General features: G+C 62.0%; 2 protein-coding genes across 4 annotated transcripts; both read right to left on the reverse strand.

The window, feature by feature from the left end:
• Positions 1-80: 80 nt before the first annotated feature.
• On the reverse strand, positions 81-3362 carry FABP3 (fatty acid binding protein 3). Its single transcript, XM_074925859.1, has 4 exons — positions 3134-3362; positions 2223-2395; positions 496-597; positions 81-380 (listed from the first exon to the last, which is right to left on the reverse strand). Exons 1-4 carry the CDS (start codon positions 3345-3347, stop codon positions 327-329), a joined length of 543 nt encoding a protein of 180 aa, XP_074781960.1. The 5' UTR covers positions 3348-3362; the 3' UTR covers positions 81-326.
• Positions 3363-7071: 3709 nt separating this feature from the next.
• Positions 7072-21031, reverse strand: LOC141969881 (cAMP-dependent protein kinase inhibitor alpha-like). 3 transcript variants are annotated; one of them, XM_074926076.1, is made up of 5 exons: positions 20697-21031; positions 9006-9102; positions 8067-8222; positions 7624-7775; positions 7072-7545 (listed from the first exon to the last, which is right to left on the reverse strand). In XM_074926076.1, the coding sequence occupies exons 4-5, from the start codon at positions 7766-7768 to the stop codon at positions 7463-7465; spliced, it is 228 nt and encodes a 75-aa protein (XP_074782177.1). In that variant the 5' UTR covers positions 7769-7775; positions 8067-8222; positions 9006-9102; positions 20697-21031; the 3' UTR covers positions 7072-7462. The 3 variants fall into 3 exon arrangements, with proteins under 3 accessions (XP_074782177.1, XP_074782174.1, XP_074782175.1); XM_074926073.1 differs by having other exon boundaries at positions 7624-7842; XM_074926074.1 differs by lacking the exon at positions 8067-8222 and having other exon boundaries at positions 20697-20713.
• Positions 21032-22129: the final 1098 nt, after the last annotated feature.

Raw genomic sequence — 22129 nt, forward strand, 5'->3', positions numbered from 1 at the left:
GGTGGTGACACGCGTGGCTTCACCCGACGGCTGAGCACGTGCCAAAAAAGCCTTTTTTCCAAGTAAACTGATCACAGAGCTGTAACAACATGTCCTTTATTTTTCCATCTGGGTTTTCCCATTAATAAAAAAAAAAAAAAATCAAACCTGTGGACCCACCCCCCAAGCCCCAGGCAGCCCCACGAGGCGATGGGGCCTGGGGCAGCAGGCAGCCCCCGTGGGTGCTGCGCCCACCCAGAGCGGGGGGAGCCGTGCCCGGCGAGGGGTGAGGACGGAGGCGACGTGGGGGGCGAACGCGGCACCGGGTGACGGGCTGGGGACAGCGTCTATGTCGCCTTCTCGTAGGTGCGGGTGGAGACGACGTTGCCCATGGTGAGAGTCTGGTGACAGAGATGGGGGGGGGGGGGGGTTAGCTGTGCCAAGCCAGTGCAGCTCCTGGCTTGCCCTGTCCTGGGCAGACCCCCCCCCGATTTAAAACCATCTCTCTTTCCTTACCAGAATTAATTTCCCATCCTTCAGCTCCCGGACAAGCGATGTCTCCTTCCCTTCCCACTTCTGCACATGGATGAGTTTGCCTCCATCCAGCTTGACCAAGGACTGTGGGGAGAGCAAGACCTGCTGTTACCCTCCTCCCTGGGGTTTCTTGGCTCTGGGGGGGCTTTGTCCCTCGGAGGGGACGATGCTGACTGTCCTTGTGCTCGCCTTGGAGCCCCGTGGGGCTGAGGGCCAGACTCTGGGTACCCCGTTCAGCACAGGTCGGATCCTGCTCTGGCTCCCAGCCTGGGCTCCCCCCCACTAACCCCGCTGTGGGTGCTGTCACGGTGACCCTGCTCTCCCTGACACGGGGCCAGCACAGGGAGCTCTGCCCAGGGCCACATCCTGTTCCGGGGCTGCCAGGACCTGAGCCCGGCCGCTCCCCAGCACGGCCGGCTGGCTCGGGGTGCCGGAGGGGATCGCAGGGGTGGGGCAGGTATCGCTGCTTTGAACCACAGCCTCCCCCTGCGCCGGAGGGCCCGGGAAGGGTTTTTGGAGGGGCTGATCCAGCAAACACGCCGCTGTTTGCACAGCCGCTGGTGTTGACTCAGCCCAGAGAGCCCGGCGGTGCCAGGGTTAGCGTGGGAGCTGGCTGGGCACGGCCCCCGGGCAGCGCCGGGCAGGGGGGTGTGCTGGGACAGGCAGCAGCACTGGCTGCCCGGCCCCATCCTGCCCTGTGCCCCCCACCCAGCTCCTCGAGAGCAGGCTGCTGCCACAGCCCAGGTTCCCACAAGGCTTGGGTGCCCCCCATGGCTCAGGGTCCCCCCCACAGAGCTCTGGTCTCCCTATAGCTGGGTTGTCTCCACTGCTCAGCTGCTCTAAGAGCTTGGGTCCTCCCACATGGCTTGGGTGCCCCACAGCCAGAGTATCCCTGCAGCTCGGGTGCCCCACACATGCTGGGTGCCCCACCCATGAATCAGTGCATCCCACGCCGTGGCGTACCCCACCTGCCCCATCCTGGGCAGCCCATGGCTCAGGGAGCCCTCTGGCCCCCACTGCCCTGTCATGTGCCCTCTGGCCACTGGCCGAGGGGCACTCAAAGGGCATGTCCCTGGGCTGCAGGCAGGAGCTCATGGCAGGTCACACGTCTCCGCTGCTTGGGACAGTTTCCACCAGCTCTGCTGGGTGCGAGTGGCAGCAGCGCTGCGGGCAGGGACGTGCTGCCCTGTATCTGCCCAGCGCTGCCGCCTTGCTCGCGCTCGGCCCTTTTCAGCCCGTCCTTGCTCTGTGCCCAGCCCTTGCTCTTGCTGCTTCGGAGCTGGGAAGGGATTTTGTGTCCAACAAGCCCCAAGGTCCCCCCTGAGGTGCCCCTGGGTTGGGTGGGGGGCACAGGGCTGCCAGCTGCTGCGTGGATGAAGTATTTATGTCCCACCACCTCCCCTTGCCTCCTCTTGAGCAAGACCCCAGGCGGGCAGCTGGCGTTTGCAAGCCCAGCTCTTGCACAACCTTCCTGTCAGCCCCGGCCCTTGCTGCGCCCCGGGGGAAAACCCCACTGCAAAATGGGGTGAGGAGGGGGGCAGGGGTGTCTGGGTGAGACCAGGCTTGAGCACCAACCCCGGTGAGCAGTTTTGTACCACAGGCAAAAGGATGGAGCCCCAGAGCCGAGAGCTGATGGCTGGACCCGGCAGAACCCACAGACTGTTTCTCGGGGGTCTGGTGCTGGGGGGGGGGCAGCGCTGGGGGCTCACCTTGACATGCCTGTCATCCGCCGTGGTCTCATCAAACTCCTCGCCCAGCTTGAAGCTGATCTCCGTGTTCTTGAAGGTGCTTTGGGTCTTCACCGTGATCTTGTCGCCCTCCACCGTGATGATGGTGGTGGGTTTGGTGAGGCTGGCCATCTGCCGCGTGGCGAAGCCCACACCTGGGGGGTGCAAGGTTGGGGGGGGCTGAGGGCACGTGGAGGGGCAGGATGCGGCCGTCAGACCCCAGTCCCTGTTGGCATCACCCCGGAGCTCTTCCTCTCCATGATGGTGGGGGATGAACCTCAAAATTGCTCCCCACCCACTGTCTGGAGGGGGGGGGGGGGCCTGTGTGTGCCCACTATGCTTGGGGGGGGCCTCCAGCGGAGGGGGGGGGGGGTGGCTAGGAACGCTGCCGTTGCTCGGGGACAGATCCTGCACCAACACCCACCAGCTCCGGGGCTGGGCGGAGTTGGGGGGCACCGGTGACACCCTCCCCCAGACTGCTCTTGGTGGGGGGGACCCCCGTGCCGAGGAGCAGCACAGGGACAGAGGCTGCCTGATGGGGGCTGTGTAGGGGGCGATAGATGGAGGCTGGAGGGGTCCCGGGCGGCTCCCTGCACCCCAGCAGGACCATCCCCTCCCTCCGCCAAGGGCTGCCCCCGGGGGGGGCAGGGGAAGGACGAGACCCCCTTACCCAGCCCACAGCCCCGGGCACAAAGCCCCAGAGCTCCCCCATAAACCACCCCCACAGGCAGCAGCGACCCCCCCACCGCCTGCAGCCCCCCCCAGAGCCCCGTGTGCTGGAGGGCTCAGCCAGTCGGGGGGGGGGGGGGGGGGGGGGGGCATTGTGTAAAAAAAAAGGGGGGGCATGTTCTGACTCCAGCCTCCCCCCACCCCGCAGACCCTCCCCTACTCACCCAGTGCTTTCATGTATTCATCGAAATTGGTCGTATCCACCAGCTTCCAGGTGCCCACAAAGGCATCGACCATGGTGAGGGGGTACAGGGGGGAGACAGAGCCGCACACGTGTGGGGGGGGGCCCGGGGGTCCAGCCGGCTGTGAGCGTGGCTCTGCACCGCCCAGCTTGCAGCTGCCTGCCGGCCTCGCAGCCGCCTTAAATAATGTCCTCATCACATGATTGGAAAGAGCACAACCGCGCTCCAGAAATACTCCTCGCCAGCGCTGCCAGCGGCCACCTCTTCCCGGCCACCCGTCACCCGCCACTGGCCACCAACCTCTGCCCGGATCCTCTGGTCACGGAGGGTCAGGTTGGGCAGGGTCAAAGACGGGGAGAGCACACTGGGTCAATTGTGTCATGAGTTGCGTATGGTCTCTGCACCAGCGGTGCAGGGGGGGCGAAGGGTGTGGGATATGGGGAAACTGAGGCAAGGCAGAGCTGGGTACGGCAGGCATGTGCCCACCCCATGGCAGTCCCAAGGAGGGGGGGGCACAAGGAGGGGGAGGCAGGTGCTGCCCGCGGTCTGCGGGTGGTGGGGCACGGTCAGGACACGGGGACACCAGCAGTGGCAGTGTCCTTCAGGGTCCTTCTGGGGGCACGGAGGCTGCGCTGGGGAAACTGAGGCACGGGGAGCAGCAAGTCCCAGGGTGGGGGGGTCAGTCACCCAGGGGAGTGTGGGGACCCCACCCCTGCTCCATGTGTGCGTGGGGACACGTGTGACCCCGTCCCTGCTCCATGTGTGTGGGGGGGGACACGGGTGTGACCTTGTCCCCACCCTGCGTGTGTGGGGGTGTCCCCCAGTGATGCTCTGTGTGTCAGGGGGACAGCGGGGACAAGGCCAGCCGTGGGGCCACCGGACCCACCATGTGCCGCCCAGGTCTCCCCCTGCTTCGGGCTCCAGTGGTAGCAGGGCCAGTGCATCCCCCAGTCCCTTCCCAGCATGCGGGGGGGTCACCTGTGGCCGTAAGATTCGGTGTCCCCTGCCCCTGGGTCCCTGGGGACGCGCCTCCTCCTGCCCCCATCCCCCGGGCAGCAGAGGGTCCCAGCGTGGGGATCGGGTGTCTTTGAGCCCCGTGGCTGCAGCGCGTCCCCCCATCCTGGGGACATCAGGGTCAAAGTGACCAGGTCCGGGTGGGACCCGGGGACACTTTCTCCCTCTCCCTGGCCCCAAGGTGTCATCACGGACACCCAAAAATAGCCAGGAGCTCGTGTTCAGCCTCCACCCCCCGGCACCGCCTCCAAGCAGGAGCTGGGGGGGTGACAGGCACCACACCCCACATGATGGGTGTCCCCCCGTCCCCGTCTGGAACACCCCGTGGGACACAGGTCCCCAGGGAAAGACGGATGATTTATTCCCTGGACAAGTCCCTGGGGAGCCAGAGCCCCCACTCCCACCCACCCCCATTTCCTGGGAGGGGACCTGTGCAGCCCTGGCCCCCACACACACCCCCAGCCTCCCCCCGGGACAACGGGACCCTGAAATGTGGGTGTTCACATGTACAGCGGTCACCCACCCACAGGAGCACCCACGCACACAGACACCCACACTGACAGAAACTCACCACGCACACGGGTGCCTGTGCACACAGCCACATGCGTGAACACGGATGCATATGGCTGCCCATGCACATGGACACTCACCCACAGGAGCACCCATGCATGTGATCACCCACATTCACAGAGACCCACCACACGCATTGCCTGTGCACACCAGCACACATCCACACCGACACCCGTGCACATGAGCGTGTCTGCACATGGACACCCACCCGCATGGACACCCACTCATGGGATCACACACACACATGGACGCCCATCACATGTATGCGTGCCCATGCACAGGAGCACACATGCACATGGACAGCCACACACATGTGAACACGCATGCACAGGCCTGCCCATGCACATGGACAAACACACACACGGACACCCACTTGCACAGACAGACACCCACCAGGCACATGGGTGCTCATGCACACCAGCACCCACCCACACACATGAACATGTATGAGCATGGCTGCCCACGCACATGAATCACAGAATCCCAGAATCATCCGGGCTGGAAAAGCCCTTGAAGCTCCTCCAGCCCAACCATGACCCTCCCCCTGACCGTTCCCAACTCCCCCAGATCCCTCAGCGCTGGCTCAGCCCGACTCTTCAACCCCCCCAGGGATCCCGGGGACTCCCCCCTGCCCTGGGCAGCCCATTCCAACGCCCAACAGCCCCTTCTGCACAGAAATCCTTCCTCAGAGCCAGCCTGACCCTGCCCTGGGCAGCTTGAGGCCATTCCCTCGGGGCCTGGCGCTGGGGCCTTGGCTCCAGAGACTCATCCCCCCTCTCTGCCCCCTCCTGGCAGGGAGTTGCAGAGGGCCAGGAGGTCTCCCCTCAGCCTCCTCTTCTCCAGACTGAACCCCCCCAGTTCCCCCAGCCGCTCCCCAGCAGACCTGTGCTCCAGACCCTGCCCCAGCTCCGTTGCCCTTCTCTGGCCACGCCCGAGTCATTCAATGGCCTTTTTGGGGTGAGGGGCCCAAAACTGAACCCACTCAGCGAGGGGCGGCCTCCCCAGTGCCGAGCCCAGGGCTCAGATCCCTTCCCTGTCCCTGCTGGCCACGCCACTGCTGACACAAGCCAGGATGCCATTGGCCTTCTTGGCCCCTGGGCACACTGCTGGCTGAACGCACGCAGACACCCACACACAGAAGCTCTCGTGCACATGGTCATCCCTGCTGACAGGACCCGCCATGTACACGCGTGTCCGTGCACACCAGCACCCACGCACACAGACACCCACCCACAGGAGCACCCACGCGCAGGGACAGCCCTGCTGACAGACACCCACCAGGCACACGGGTGCCCCTGCACACCCGCACGTGCATGAACACGCACGCACACGGTTGCCCACCCACTGCCACCCACCCATGGGCTCACCCCTGAGCACGGCCCCCCGCGCACTGACACCCGCATGTACAGCACCCACACACAGGGATGCCCATACGTGTGGGTGCTCCCTGCACAGAGGCACCCACACGCGTGGGGGCCCACACGCGCGCGACGCTCCGTCAGGGCCGGGGCTGGTCTCCACACCAAGGGCTGGGCAGCGGGTGGCCCGGCCCGAGAGCCTGGCGGTGGCCAGGGCCAGCCTGGGGTGCTGGGGGCGGGTGCTGCTGGGCAGGGTGGCCCCTCGTGTGGCCACCACCCATGCTGTGGCCAGAGTGGGCCGGGCTTTGGGATTTATCTGCTGGTCCCACAGCGACAGCTATAGGTGATCATCCGGGATGGAGCAGGGTCTGGCACAGCGGGCAACCACTGCCCAGCTCTGGCCACCCTGGGCCCGGGCAACCAGCCCCTGGCCTGGGTGGCATCTGGGCAGCCCAAGTCCCTCCTGGCCTCTTGCCTCCCCCAGCCCCCCCGTGCCCGGGCAGAGGGTCCCCGTCCCACCCGCGAGCAGAAGTTTTGGGGAGCACGGTCAGAGCCTGGGAAAGCCCGACCCCATTTTGTGCACATCCCCAAAGCGCCACCGACCCCGTTTGCTGCTGCCTCCCCGCCCTGAGCTTTCCCCAGGGACACGGGGGGGGATCCCAGGGCTGTGGGAGGGGAGCAGACATGGAGACCCATGGGTGGCCCTGGCACAGGGGGCTGGGGATGCCCAAAACAGCATCACCCGGCTCACCCCCTCCAAAATCACCGGCACCCTCCTGTCCCCAGGAGCTGAGACCCCCGGGGCAGGGACCACCCTGGGGGCTCCACTCCTCAGTGGGACCCCCCAGCAAGGTGCTGGCTGCTGGGGGGGGGCTTTGCCTAAGGGCTGGGGGGTGTCGGTGTTGTGCAGTGCTTCCCCCCCACTCTCCTTGACAAAGGCTGTTGCCTCCCCTAGGAAGAAAGGCCAGGAGACAGAGGTGGTACCCAAAACATCACAGTGAACACCACACTCAGCTAGAAACACCCGCGGGCTGCTCCTGCGACGAGGAGAAAGGCCCCCCCCCGGCAAACCCCTGTGCTCGGCTCTGCCAAATGCCCCAGAAGAAAAAATATTCCTCCCCCCCGAGGAGGCAAAAAAATCTGCCCCTCGGGTCCTCGCCCAGGGCGTGGGTGGGAATCGCCCCTTCGTAACGGCAGGTCCCCGCCAGGCGATGCTCCCCCCATGGCGGGGGGGGATGACACCCGACGGTCTCGCCGCGGTAGCACCGAGGAAAACCCAGCGGACTCTGGCTGTGCCAGGAAAGCTGGGCTGATGCTCCGCAGCCTCCTCTTTCCTCCGCTGGTCAGCAATGTCCCGCCCGGAGCGGGGTTAGGACGTGTCCTTCAGCTCGGGGCTGGGGGGCTGCGGAGGGGGCACCTCCGCCGAGGGCGACTGCATCTCCTGGGCGCTGCCTGCGAGTAGAGACGAGGGTATGAGCAACCCCGGTTCATGCTCACCCCACGTTGCCCTCCACCTTCCCCACCACCTACCTGCGTTCAGGGACATCTCGGCCAGCTTGAGGGGCAGGTCGGAGGGGCTGACGCCGGCCGGCGAGCCCAGGATGTCGGGCAGGGCATTGCGCCGGCCTGTTCTCCCGGAGGATGCGAAGTCCAGCACGGGTTCCACCTCGGTCATGCTAACCCTGGAGGCACACGGTCCCCCCCTCGCCGTCAGTCCCTCTGAGCATGCAGGGCGAAGGGGACCTGGCTCTGGTCCAGGCAGGATGCTCTGGTGAGCAGGGCTGAGCCCTCCGCAACCCCCTCTGCCCACCCTGACTGCAGGCTCTCCAGGAGCAAAGGCCACCCTGCCCACGGGACAGCCCCATCCCCAGGGTTGGCACCTCAGGGTGCTGTGAGCTCTGCTGGTCACTGCATCATGGAGGAAGGGGGGTCCTCAGGGGTCCCACCAGCACGCCCACCCCCAGCAGCCTTACCGGGCACCCTCCAGCCTGGCCTGGCACTGCGTCTCCCCTGTGCCCAGGGTCCCACTCCACTCCCTGGCCTGGTGGTTCCCCCTCCCGGCGTCTCCCAGCCAGCGAGGGACCCCACGAGAGATGGGGACTCCTGGCTGGGTCCCCTCTGGCTCCGACCTGGGGGGAGGCAGAGCAGGGGTTCAGCAATGGGGCTGGTGCCAACGGGGTGTGAAGGAGGGAGCAGGGGGTGGGAGAGGCTGTGTCCCCATGCTGGGCACCCGTAGCACCCAGCACCCTCCTCCCGGGGTGGCTACACCAAGCTGGGCTGTGAAGGGCAGAGACCCCACCTCATCCCCGGTGGGCAGGCAGGAGGAGGGGATGGCATTGAGAGACGGATGCAGGGGTGGGGACATGGAGGTGACACCCAGCTGGGAGGTGGGACAGCAAGGGAGGTGGAGAGGGCACAGCGGGACCAGCTGCAGTGCCAAGGACAAGGGCACATCGTCCCCAACCTGGGGACCCCACCATGTCCCTTGGAGAGCGGCTCTTGCTGAGCCAGGGCAGGCAGTGGCGATGCTGTGGTCCCCTCGAGCGGGGGGGGGGGGCTCTCCCGGGAAGCCCCCGGCACCGTGCAGATCCCGCTGGCGTGGAGCAAGCCCTGGCACACGGTGCCTCTGGGACCTTGCCGGGGTGTTTGCTCAATGCTGGTAAATGATTCTGACTTTTGCAGAAGGGTTTTGCAGCTGCAGGCGGGGGGGGGTGGCACAGAATTTTGCAGGGACAGGGTGACCTCCACCCTCCCCAAACCCCCTCTACCCACTCGTGGGGCGTAGGGAACCCCAAGCCATCACCCCAGCAGCCCCGTCCCCTCCAGGCTGGATGCTAGTGGCAATGCTGGGACTAGTGTCCCCAGGCTGGTGGCAGTGGGAGCTTGTCCTGTTGTGGGGGGCATGAACTCACCAGCGACCCCCTGGGAATCCCTCTCCAGCCGAGGATGAGCCAAGGTCCCCGAGTCCTTGGGCACAGGCACCGGGCAGAGCGAGACGAGTGACCCCGGCTGCGAGGAGGAGGAGAAATGAATCATTAACTTGGGAGGTGATTAGTCACGGGGTGGCTGCCCCATGCGGGGCAGGACCCAGGCCCTTTTCAGGGGGGGAAACTGAGGCACAGAGCGAGGCTTGGATGTGTGACAAGGGCAGGTCGGTGGCCCCATGAGCTGAGGCTGTGCCGTGGCAAAGACACAGCGGAGAAGCGATGCTATGGCGCTCTGGAGCTGCATGTGTTTGCTTGTGCGTTGGCACACGTGTGCGCGTTGGCACACGTGTGTGCATGTTTGCATGCATCACCTCTGGCTGGGCTGTTGCATGTGAGTGCACATGTACATGCACCTGGAGCTGAGCTGAGTGTGCGTGCATGGTGCCCTCTGGTACACATGTGCATGTGTGGTGTCCCACGGCACACCCATGTGCATGCTTGGCATCCCTTGGCACATGTATGTACATTCATGGTGCATTGTAGCTCATGTATGTGCATTCATGGCACCCATGGCACATATGTGTACGTGCATGGTGCATTATAGCACATGCATGTGCATTCATGGCACCCTTTGACATGTGTGTGTACATGTATGGTGCATTATAGCACATGTATGTGCATTCATGGCACCCCCAGCACATGAGTGTACACGCGTGGCACCCTCTGACACCCCTGTCTGCATGCTGTGGGCCCTGGATGCATGCCAGCACATGTATGCACACCCATGGCAGTGCGAGGGCTCCTGCCAGCTCCCATTAGTGCCGGAGCTGTCACCTCCAGGTCACAGAGTTTCTCATCACACGCCACATGTTCAAGTCCCTCATCCAGCACCGAGCGCCCCACAGCAATGTCTGCTGGCCTGGTGGGGGCCCTTGGCCCCACAGCCCCTGCTCCGGGCACCGGGACATGGGTGGGTGGCGTGGGGCATCTGTGATGGCATCGGAGCACCCACCACATCACCCTGGCAACCATTTGCTCTGCAGAGAGACCTGGCCAGGCTGGAGCCATGGGCTGAGCCCAACTGGGGGAGTTTCACTGAGGGCAAATGCCAGGGGCTGCCCTTGGGCCACAACAACCCCCAGCAGGGCTACAGGCCTGGGGAGGAGTGGCTGGAGAGCTGCCGGTCAGAGAGGGACCGGGGGGGTTGATAATGAGCCAGAGTGTGCCCAGGGGGGCAAGAGGGCAAATGGCATCCTGGCTTGTGTCAGCACTGGCGTGGCCAGCAGGGACAGGGAAGGGATCTGAGCCCTGGGCTCAGCACTGGGGAGGCCGCCCCTCGCTGAGGGGGTTCAGTTTTGGGCCCCTCACCCCAAAAAGGCCATTGAATGACTCGAGCGTGGCCAGAGAAGGGAACGGAGCTGGGGCAGGGTCTGGAGCACAGGTCTGCTGGGGAGCGGCTGGGGGAACTGGGGGGGTTCAGTCTGGAGAAGAGGAGGCTGAGGGGAGACCTCCTGGCCCTCTGCAACTCCCTGCCAGGAGGGGGCAGAGAGGGGGGATGAGTCTCTGGAGCCAAGGCCCCAGCGCCAGGCCCCGAGGGAATGGCCTCAAGCTGCCCAGGGCAGGGTCAGGCTGGCTCTGAGGAAGGATTTCTGTGCAGAAGGGGCTGTTGGGCGTTGGAATGGGCTGCCCAGGGCAGGGGGGGAGTCCCCGGGATCCCTGGAGGGGTTGAAGAGTCGGGCTGAGCCAGCGCTGAGGGATCTGGGGGAGTTGGGAATGGTCAGGGGGAGGGTCCTGGTTGGACCTTCAAGAGCTTTTCAAAGCTCAATGATTCTGGGATTCTGTGAGCTGGGGGTCACACACCTGGCACGCATGATGCACAAGCACATGCATGTACACTTATGTTCACCCACACACACATGTGCACAGTCATGCGCACACACATGGAAGCACACAGATGCCCATGAGCAGGCACGCATACAAGGGTCCACGCACAGGCGCAGGTGTGCAGGCACGTTTGTTTGGACACGTGACTGCAGGCATGCACACACACTGCACACGGACAATCCCTGCACATCCAGCAAGACAGCAGCCCTGCAGGGCTGGCTCACAGCTGCTTCCCAGCAGCCCCAACTGCTCCTGCTGGCTCCAGTGCTGGAGAAGCAAGCAAAGAACAGCCGTCAGGACCGAGCTGGATCCTGCCCAACTCCTTCCTGCAGCTCAACGCCTCCAGGACTGCCCAGGATGGGGTGCCCGGGACATGGGCAGGGGTTGCACCCCGTGTGTGCTCACCCAGCACACCGAAAAGGCGAGCAGAGAGATCAGGACTTTCATGCTGGCACAGACAGAAGAGCCACCAGGACCCTGGAAGGCACCAAAACCCCTGGGGTGTTGTCACGGGAGGGGGGAAGCCTGAGCACTACTGGGTGCACCATCACCATCACGGGCAGCCCTTCGGGCTGTCCCCCTTGCACCTCTGGGCTCCCTTGGGAGCAAGGTCCAAAGTGCCAATACCCGCACCATGCCAAGCCCTGCTGCATCCTCCTGGTCCCACGAGCAGCAAATACAAACCCAATTCCGGGCAAATAACGTTGCATAAACCCTGGGCCTCTGCCCAGTGAGCAGGGATTTCCCCCTCTAAGCAGGGACTGTTTCTGGGAGGCTTAATATGGTCTCAACTTAAAAGCTTCTGGAGTCACATAGAAGGTCCCTGGGGCTGCTGGCTCCTGCTTTAATGCTCCTAATGGGATATGGGAGGGTAGGGCAGAAATAAACCTTAATCACTCCTGGAGATGGGCTGCGGTGGAAGATACTGGGAAGAGGTGGAGGGAGGACACGGTGCTGGGAAGTCAAGTCCCTCAGGAATCGAGCCAGCCCCAGCACGGCAGAAGCTGAGTCTTGCACAGAGGCATCAGGAGAGCAGAAAATGTCCTACAAGGCCATTTCCAGGCTGGGATGTCACCAATCCTTGGGCATCTTCATGCAACACAACATTGTCCCAACAAGAGACCCCCCTCAGGTCTCGGACCTTGTGGTGCCGCTGAGCTCTGATGCTCTTGTGTCATGTGGGTGAGAACTGTGGGCACACGCTGAGCTGCTTGGTAGGGGCTGGGGATGCTCAGTAGCATAATTTGGCTGCATTAAAGCACAATAGAGGAAGGAGATGATCTGGCTGAAGGCCAGTGAGTGAAATGCAAAGTAATCACGAGATGAAAGAGAAGCGAGATTTTGCCACCCCATGGCAGCCGGGATGTGCCGCTCCCCATCATGTGCTGCAGATCCCTGCCCTATGCCCACTGCCAAGGCTGCCCGGGCAGCTTCTGCAGGATCAGACCTTGCCTCTGGCATCCAAGCTCTCTGCGGGATGTTCTGCTGCAGGAGACATCTCCTAAGCCCCATTTTGGGTGCTGCCCCACTGCCTGCTTTTGACATTTGGGTACAAACCCCAAGGCTGGAGCAGCCCAGGGAGCTCCTGTACCTGCAGGCAGTGGGAAGAAGGGCTCCTGCCCCAGTCCCTGCTCCCAGCTCACCTTGTCTCTGCTCCAAACCTCCTCATCCAACCCCAAAAAAGCCAAAATCCATGGCTTGTGAAGGAGGTGCTACAGCTGGACACCTCTGCTGAGACCCAGAGCACCAGCCCTGGGAGGGAGAGTGGTGTGGGGTGAGGAGCATCCAACCTCCTTTTCCTTCTCCTTCCTCATCATCCTTCTCTCCCAGCCCTGGGCCAGGGAAGCTGCAGGATGGACCCAGCCGAGGGACTGACCTGGCTTGCAAACAGCCAGCCCTTTCCCTACCACCTGCAGGCAGTGATGCCAGACACAGGCAGTGACGGGCAGGGACACACTCTGGCCACCCCGGGCCAGACCTGGGCTTTGCCCTCGATGGGAGAAAACCAGCCAAGGGTGTCAGGAGGAGCTCGGGCCTCTCCTGTGGGGCATTGAGTAGGATGGACAGCAGGGTTTGGTGGTAGACGTCTTCCCACTGACGTGGCATCATTCCTGCTTGAAGGCTTGACCTAATCTCCCAATTCCCTGGATATAAAAGCCCTGGAGGAAGGAAGATGCTGAATGGGCAGAGGAAGGTGTGAGAGCAGCCAAAGAGACTGAGGGTTCAGCTCAGGGTCGGACACCTCCATGGGCAGCATGACCATGAATCCTCCCCAGTGATAGGGGCAGAGATGTCCCCTCTAACACAACAATTTGGGGTACCAGGGGGTGGGAGGGAGCAGACCACACTCGTGGTCTCACCTAAAACAGCATCCATGGCTGCTGCTGGAGCCAGTGCCCAGAGCATGGGAGGCCACAGGACATCTCATGGTCCCCACCGTGGTCACACCATTCCCCCTCCCAGGGCACATCAACCAGACATGCTCTGGGATGTTTAAGACTGGGGAGATGTTGCAACAAGGGCTGTAAAATTCCATTAAGGATTCATTTAACCATAGGCATAAGGATTTGCTTTTTCAGCTTCCAAGTGGTTGATGGGTTGTTAGCTAATTTGGAAGTGTGGGTTTGGAACATTTAATGTTCTTGTCTTTCTTTATAAGGGGGTTCTTCATGCTCATTTAAATCGATGTGTCTGTGTCATGCCCCGCTGATGACAGGCTGGGAAATGCTGCAGCCCAGCGCAAGCCCTCTGAAAATCCACTGGCAACCCCACGACATTGATGTTATTAAGAGACGACGAAAGTGATGAAAAATGGGAAGGATTTACCAAAGCATAACTATAACGTTGAATTAAATGAGCATTGCAAGCTGGGAAGGAAAGAGATGCCCCGGATCAGAAAAGGATGAGGGCATCATCCAGGAAAATCAACGATGAGTCCTCACAGGAGGAAAATCCAACGGGACTGATTTAACCGGAGACCAACCACCACCACACAGACCAAGCAGCCCCTGGAGCCTGGAACAGCAGATGGCAATAATTAAACACAGGATAAAATCTGGAGAGCTGAGAGATCTCCCACAGAGGCAGCAGGTTTGGTCCCAGTGGTTTCGTCTCGAGGGACGTGGCTGTAGGCAGCAGCATTCCTGCCTGATGTAGCGGCAGCGCTGACGGTGCCGGAGCCCAGGAGATGCTGAGCAGGCACCCGCTGCCACGTAGAAATGGGCTTCATCAGCTGTCAGCAGCCCATAAACAGCTCCCAGGATCCAAGTGAGAGGGAAGGATGGGCATAAATATTGTCCCAAACTCATCATCTCCAGGGCAGGGGGAGAAAATGAGAGGGGAAAAGGCTCCAGCGGTGTTGGTTGGTGCCAGAATATTTAACATGGAGATGCAGAGCCACACAGAGAACAGGTTTTGCTTCAAGCCCAGAGCACGGGAAAGTCTCAACCCAAGTGCCTCGAGAAGATGATCCCTCCTGGAGGCGATGCTGGGAGGGAAGCAGCTGCCAGGGCCTGCCCGTGGGGAGATGCTGGCACCCCACTGCCTGCCCTCGGCAGTGAAACTTTGACCATGGACCAGCACTTCTGTCCCTAAATGACCAGGTTTCCAGGCAGGCTGGGAAGGTGCCTGGTCCAGCTCAGATCCTGCCCGGCACCTTTCAAGTGACAGTGACACAGCACAGAGTGAAGCAGCTCAGAGACCCCAGCGAACCTGTTCCCGGATGCTGAGAGCATCACTGAATTCTCACGGTATTTTTTCTCCCATTTTTCCCTGGCTTCTCCTTGCTGTGCAGCCTCAGCTCCTCCCCAGTGCTGTGAGGAATCATTCCAGCAGGTTTTCAGAGAGGAGCTTACACTGGCAGCTCCCCAGATCCGTGTCCCAGCCTGAGAATGTCCAGCACATCCCGGTACCCGTGGGGCTGGCCCCTCCACTTTCCAGCAAACACCATTGCCCAGAAGGCATCCAACACATGGGCTCCCACCGCCTCCCCTCACTGCTGAGCAGTGGATCTTCCTCATTAGACTAATGTACTTACAGCACTAATTCTCGTTACCCTCTAAGCCCCTTCCCATTTTGTCCTGCTTTGCACTTTGACCTCCCTCCCTGCTCTTGCTCTTGCACACACAGCCTCGCAGCCTGACCTGCTCTCCGTCGTCTCCACAGTTTCTGCTCATGCTTGGATTGCCATGTCCATTGGTTTGGGGCACGTTGAAGTGTCTCTTCCATCCCTCCATCACCCTGACATCCCTCTTCTCCCCTTCCCCTGCTCCCTTCCCAGTCCCAATCACTGCCCTGCAGGTGGGCAGGACCATGCCTACACCCAGTCCCACCCCTGCTCATACCCAGTCCTGAATTATTCCACCTCAGTCCTGACCTATTCCACCCAAACCTCTCCCTGGGTTACAAGGATGCTTTTAAAGATCATCCTTCACCTGCCTTTATTCACCCCCTCTTTCCTTTTTACATGCTTTAGAGCTGATGTATTTTTAGGATTTTTTCTCCAGCTGTGGGACTTAGAAATTTCTTTTTCACGCTAAAACCTGAGACGTGTCCTAGCTAATACAAGTTTGGACTGAACACAAAGGCTTCCCTTCCCTGGCTGTGTGGGGCTCATCCAGAGTTGTTAGATATTGCTGCCTAAATTCCCATTCAAGGCAAAGAGTGAGAATGAAGGACTCTGAAATGGGAGACTTCATTCCCCTTAACTCCTGGATGCCAACGGGGAGACAAGCACAAGAGGTGGGTTTTGCTGCTGAAATCCATAGGATGGAGTCACTGAGAGAAATGTAAGGTGCATTATTGCTCCATCAGTCCCGGTCTTATGCTTGGGGATGATGGCAGAGTTCAGCTCTGTTTAATACCCTCACAAAAGCCAGGAGAGAGAAAAAAAAATCCAACCTGAGTCTCTCCAGACAGGATTTCAGGCTATTTGTATAAACTGTCACTTTGGTTTATAATGCTGCAAACACAAATCAGAGCAAGTCCTGCTCGAGGGTAAGAGCAAAACCAGCTCACGTGCTCACTGACATCTCAACCCAAAGTTTCCCCAAGCATCTGCAGGGCAAACCCAAACGCAGCCAACCCAAATCCGGGTGCCTCCAGACCTCGAGGTGCTCATCACCGTGCCCTGCATCATGGCTTGGCTTCCCCAAAGGGTAATGGCCACAGAGAAAATCCTCTTTTGATCCTGCAGACCTGGACTGGGCCGGGAAAGAGTGTTCTGGAGGATTTGGGAGTTTAACCCCAACACAGCCCCGCTGAACACAGCATCTCCTACAAGTCCATACATTGATAAAGCTGAGGCATCTTTTCCTGTGGGAGCAGCACATGGGGCATCCCTAAAAGCACCAGGGAAACCTGAATGTGTGATACCCTCTGGACCATTCTAATTTCATTCCTGGAGAAGCCCGAGTTGCTCTTATTAAAGAGCAAAGATCTAAAAGCTCAGCGTGCAGAGGCACAGGGACGTGAGCTGACAGCGCAGCATCACTGCTGGGCTTTGTTGGAGACTTACCCTGTGCCCAAAAGCTCCCAAAATGCCGGCACAGGAGGGAGGAGATGGATAAACCTCAGCTGTGTTTGCTGTGGGATGTGCACCAGGCCCTGCTCACCCGGAGAGGGAGTAGCCATCTCCCAGGTCCTCTTCTCCATCCTCCCGGAGTCTGGGGCTCCCAGCCCAGCACAAGTCACTGCTTCTCATCCCACCCAACCTCTCCTGCGTTCCCCATTCTTCCCTGGGAAATTTAGAGAGGAAATTTTTTCCTTCACTTTGTGCTAATAACAAGAATCTCTGGCTTTTACCGTCATACAGAGCAGGGCTCCTGTTCCCCAGAACCCAGGAGGTGAGAGGTCCCTGTGCAAAGATGCAGGCAGGACTCAGGGGAAGCCGCTGCTGGCAGGGATGGAGCTGCTTTGCAACATGGCACATCCGAGGCAGGAGCCGGCAGCTCCCTCGTGGGGTCTGACACACGGGCTGGGCAAAACACTGGAGTGGGAGCAGCTCTGGGACAGCACAACCATCCCATCCCTGCGCCGCAGCCACCACCTGCCCCACCAGCCCACCCCCTCACCAGCATTAGGAAGATGAAACGCACCCAAAAAATCACCAGCGATGTTCCGGTCATGGCTATTTACCGTGGGGACGTGGCACATCCTTAGGGCCGGCAGTGCCGGCAGCTCCTGGCTTCCTGGTGCCAGCGGGGAGGTGACAGCTACGTGGCCCAGCTCAGCACCACCATGCAGGAGGACGCATCCAGCAGGAGCACAGCAGCGAGCCAGACCCCCCCCACACACCAGTTTGGGTGCTGATTGGGATCACCCATGAAACAGCAGCTCCCTCGGCTCACACACATCCCTCTGCCCACACGTGAGCAGCCTGGACCATGTGTTCCCCCACCCAGAGCTCCCAGAGGAGAGATGCTGTCCTGCATCCCAGGGGGGGATGGAGGGAGGGATCCCACTGGACCCAAGGAGGGATGGAGGGATCCCAGGGATGGATGGAGAGAGGGGTCCCACCATATCCCAGGAGGGATGGGGGCTCCTCCAGCCGCTCCCAAGCCAGCCAGGTGTTTTCCCAGCCTGTGGGCTGTGACCTTTTCCAGAGCTTCTGAGCATCCCTGCCAACATCCCCATCAGTGAATTACCTTTAATTGCTGGTGTGGTGGGAGGAGAAGAGGAATCTTTTCCTGGGGAGTTTGGGTGCCAATCAGAGACCCTGCAAGGGTGCTGGGTGCTGTGTGGGAGCACTGAGCCTGTCTTTCCTGTGCTCCTCACCCCATGGGTCTGCTCTCAGTCCCATCACCTACATTCAGGTCCTTTTCCAGTCCAAGGGGGGAAATACAACAGCCCCGTTTGCATAGGGATGATGGAAACCCACCCGCGGCCCTCACAGAGAGGCACCTAGCCCCACGGGTAAATCAGCACTTGCTCCTGTAGCCAAGGAAGGTAAACAAGAGCTTCCCCTACCACGCGTCTCAGTTGCAAAGCAGGTGATCTAATGGGAGGTAATTATGATGATTGAGCCCTGGGTAATACAACTCCCACCGTAACCTTTAGTTAGCTGCTCTGACGATGGCACAAACTATAATTTTGCATAATAAACGTGTCACCCACATCTAAATCAGTTTCATTCTTTAGGATTTTCAGGTTGCCTCCTCCCCAGATGGCTCTTCATCAGCGGCTCCAGCCTGAGCATCCTGGGTGGGAGCTGATGAACCCGATCGAGACGGGGACATTGTGGATTCTCCGGGCTGCAGGTGCGTGGGTGAGCACCACGGCGCAGGGCTTTGTGCCAGGGGGAACCCAGGGAGCCGTGAGGATGCTGCTGCATGGACCACGGGCTGCTTGAGGCAGGGGCTGGGAGATCTGTGGTGCGCAGGGTGCCAGCTGGGTGCCACCAAGAGCATGCTGGGCTGTCCCAAGCCAGGAGCGCCGTGGGCTGGGTGGCATGAGGCAGCAAGTGTTTCTGAAATGCCCCGGGCTCAGCTGTGCAATGCAGGAACCTCTTCACCCACCTCCCGGTGTTGGGGGTGTTTTCCACCTCCTGTTCTGCCACAGTCGGGTTGGGGGAGCGATGCTCTGTGTTGCCCATCCCACAGCACCGCGTTAGTGCTTGCACATCTCAGGACACGCAGGGACCCCCCTGTTCACCACCTCCAGGGTTCCTTTATCCCGGGTCCCTACCCCCCTGGTGAATCCACAGAGGGATACTGAGGGATACTGGTCCCACCACAAAGGCTGGACCAGTCACACCAAGGAGAGCCCAGCTCAGCCCATGGATGCTCCTGCATCCAGCTGGGGACAGTGGAGGGGGCAGCAGGTGCCCCAGGGAAGCAGCACTGAGTTTGGGAGAAGCTCCCCAGCTCTGCCAAAGCAGCAGGACAGCTTCAAGCACCCGGATAATTAATTTTGGGGAGTGGAGCCAGCTGACAGCTTCCCAGGCCACGTGCTGCAGCTGGTACCTCCGGCTCCCTGGGGAGCCCCCGGCATGTGCTTCCCCCCAGGTCCCTGGCAGCCGACAGACTTTTCTCCTTCCCACTGCAACTCAACCAAGAAGGGAGGTGGAAATCTTCCAGGGTGTCCTGCTCCCCAGGCAGCATTCCCTCCGGAGGGACCGATGGGCCTCCCCCGTGGCGAGGCCTTGCATGGAGGCAATCCAGATGTTTTCCCTCATCCCTGCACGGATGCCGGGAGCATCACTGGGATTCCCTGACACGGTTGCTGTCACAGCACCTTCTCTGCCACCCAGTGACACCCACCCGGCCCCTGGGGAGCTGGTGGGGAAGGGACTGAAAGGCAAGGAGGGAAGCAGGCTCCCTAGAATCAGAGGCACGGTCTGAAATCCCCAGCCCTGATCGAGCAGAACTGGATCCATCGCCCCGTGGCTGAGCCAGGCACCAGAATGTCCTGCCCGAGGAGCCACGGTCAGGGCAGGGCTGTGGCCCCCATCCCCATTCTCTGTGGTGTCATGTCCCTGCAGGTGACCAGAGCACCCTGTCCTGGTCAGGAATGGATGCCAGAGCTTTGCTGGCTGAACCAGGAGCTGAACCCCAAGGGTGGTGGCAACCACAGCCACCCACAGCCACCCACCGAGATCCCCCAGCTCCCAGCCACCTCTCCCACCTCCCCCTCTGCCTCCCAGTATCCCACTCCGGGAAGAAACACTGTGACTCCCCCAGTTTGAAAAAGTGAGGAGAACCTGGCTCTGCCACCACCTTTCCCTCTCCAAACCCTCCTGCTTCTTGCAGGGAGATGCTGCTGAGCGGATAAAGGGTGGAGACAGTGGTAGGGCCGTTCCCCTGCCTGATACCTCCCATCTCTCCTGCCCAGCTGTGACCAGGGGGGACATCCCGGGAGGAGCTCAGGCAGCCCTCTGTGACAGCAAGGGTTGAGGTGTCCCTTGCTGGACAGCCCCAAGGTCACAGGCTGTGAGTATTTGGGGTGAGCACAGGACATGCTGCTTCTGCCACCTCCTCGGTGGCACTGCCACCCAGCCAGGGGACAGGAGCCAGCTCTGGGGACCAGAGGGACCCAATCCAAGCATCTGCGGGGGCAACCTGCCAAAACAAAGCCCTGAAGGCAGCGAGGAGGGGCTGTCCCTCGGGAAGCCCTTTCCTCTGAGAGGATGCCACCGGGGAGGAGGCACAAGACAAGCGTGTCCCCTGCACAGAGTGATGCTCAGCACCCACGCTGGGTCTCCCTGGGGTCTCACTGCCTGGGACCCCCACAGCTCCCTGGGCCCAAGGAGCTCTAATCTGGGAAGCTGAGGGCTGAAGCTGGGGAGACTGGGGAGGCTGCAGTAGCTGAGATGAAGACAGGGCAGGGTGGAAGGTGGAGGGAGCAGTGGGGACCCCAGGACCTGGCAGGGAGGAGGGGGCAGGGGGTGAGTGGGGCAGGAGTGGGTGCCAGGATGGGACAGAGGTGACACCATGGGGGTTGAAGTGCCCACCCTGAGATGCATGAGCCTTGCTCAGTGCCCAACCACTGCTCACCCGATCCTGTCCCCAGTGGGATGGACACGGCGCCCCCCGAGCCCTCGAGAGAGACCCCACCGCCCTGCTCAGCACCGCAGCCTGCCGCAAACTTTCACCCCCCTCAGAAAAAAACGTGTTTGTCCCCCAAGGCCACCACCATCTCCTGAGCCTCCTGCCTCGCCACCCTCCCTCTTCTCCCGTGCGCTTCCCAGGGCGGGCACCTGGTCCCCAGCACCCGCGGGCACGGGGCATCCACCGCCGTGGCCCAGGGCCTCGGTGCGACCACGTCAGCCGCCCCCAGCGCCCGCCAGCGGCTCACCTGGGCCCCCGGGAGCCGGTGCCAACCTCGGTACCGGTGCCGATACCGGTGCCGATACCGGTGTCGATGCCGGTGGTGATACCGACGCCGGTGTCGATGCTGGTGCCAGTTGCGGATGCCGATGTCGATGTCGATGCCGGTGTCGATGCTGCTGCCGGTGTCGGTGTCGGTGCCGGTGCCACCGGGCTGGCCGGGGGAAGGATGCTCCGCGCTCGGCAGGAGCCCCGGGGAAGCCTCCGGCTCTCCGGCAGCCCCTGGGGCACCCGGGGCCGAGCCGCCCGCCGCCGCCTGCCCAGCGCCGCCGCTCCCCGCCGCTCCCCCCGCCCGCCCGGCCCACGCTCCGCGCGGGGGGGACCCACCCGCCCGCCCCCCCGGCCCTGCCTCCCTCCCTCCCTCCCCGCCGCCGCCCCGCCCGCCGCCTCCCCCCGCCGCCGGGCCCTGCTGGGGGCTGCCGGAGCCGCTCCCCCGGCCCCCCCATCCTCGCCGCCTGCCCCCCGGGGACCGGCCCCCCCTTACTCCGCCGGGGCCGCGCCGCAGCCCCCCCCGCCCCGGATCTGGGGGCTGCCCGCCGCGGGGATGCGTCCCCTGTGTCCCCCCCACGCTGAGACATTTGAGGGGGGGTTGGGGCGCTGTGGCATCGCCCCCCACCCCGACGTTCCGTCTCCCCCCCATAAAGCTCGATACGACGTTGCCCCGCGATGCACTGGGTGGACCCACCAGCCCGGGCAGGGGGCTCGTAGCCTAGTGTGGCCAGCAGCTCCGCTCAGGCCAGGAGCCCAGCCAGCCCGCTCAGAAAAAAAGTGCAAACCCCAGATTTCTTCTGAATTAAGGTCCCTGGGTGCAGCCCTGGGGAAGGAGCCCCATGGTCCTCGCGGGGAGGGGGGTGGGGTGAGGAGGGCTCAGCTTGCCTGCCGGGACAGCTTGGCCCCAACCCACACACCTCCCTGCGCAGTGATTTCAGCCAAAAAATAATTGCCAGGCTCAAAATCTTTAGAAAAAAAATATGAAAAAATATGTGGCTGTACCCCTGTGGCATGTGGTACCCGGGTGGGGGGTGGGGCTGGGGGGGTGGGCTGGGAGACCCTGGATCCAGCCGGTAAATCCACCTGATCGTGTCAAACCCCACGTTTTGCCCAACGCAAGGACTGTCCTCGCTGCAGAAGGACGCTGGGCAGAGCCTGGGCACAGAGCAGGTGCCACCATCTCGGTGGCTCAAGCTGCTCCTGGCCTGCCACCAGCATCTCCTCGAGAGGGGCTGCGGCCAACACTGAGTGTGTGTGATGGGGTTCCTCCTCCCCCCTGCACCCCTCAGCTGGATCAGAACAGTGAGGGAGGGGAGAGGCAGCGATGAACGGAGCCGCCCCCTGGGTGAATGAAAATCACCCCAAATTCGCACTCAGGAAGCGTAACCCACCTCCTCGGGCTGCCCTTGG

The sequence above is a fragment of the Athene noctua genome, chromosome 24 (assembly GCF_965140245.1).
Source record: "Athene noctua chromosome 24, bAthNoc1.hap1.1, whole genome shotgun sequence".
In the NCBI taxonomy this organism is placed as follows: domain Eukaryota; kingdom Metazoa; phylum Chordata; class Aves; order Strigiformes; family Strigidae; genus Athene; species Athene noctua.

Bases quoted from the DNA above. Each gene is read 5' to 3' on its own strand.
- FABP3 (XM_074925859.1), bottom strand. From the start codon at position 3,347: ATGAGGACATTATTTAAGGCGGCTGCGAGGCCGGCAGGCAGCTGCAAG. The intron at 2,396-3,133 runs GTGAGTAGGGGA...TGCACCCCCCAG, and splicing joins TGAATACATGAAAGCACTGG to GTGTGGGCTTCGCCACGCGG. The intron at 598-2,222 runs GTGAGCCCCCAG...CTCTCCCCACAG, and splicing joins CGGATGACAGGCATGTCAAG to TCCTTGGTCAAGCTGGATGG.
- LOC141969881 (XM_074926076.1), bottom strand. From the start codon at position 7,768: ATGACCGAGGTGGAACCCGTGCTGGACTTCGCATCCTCCGGGAGAACA. The intron at 7,546-7,623 runs GTAGGTGGTGGG...CTCTACTCGCAG, and splicing joins CGAGATGTCCCTGAACGCAG to GCAGCGCCCAGGAGATGCAG.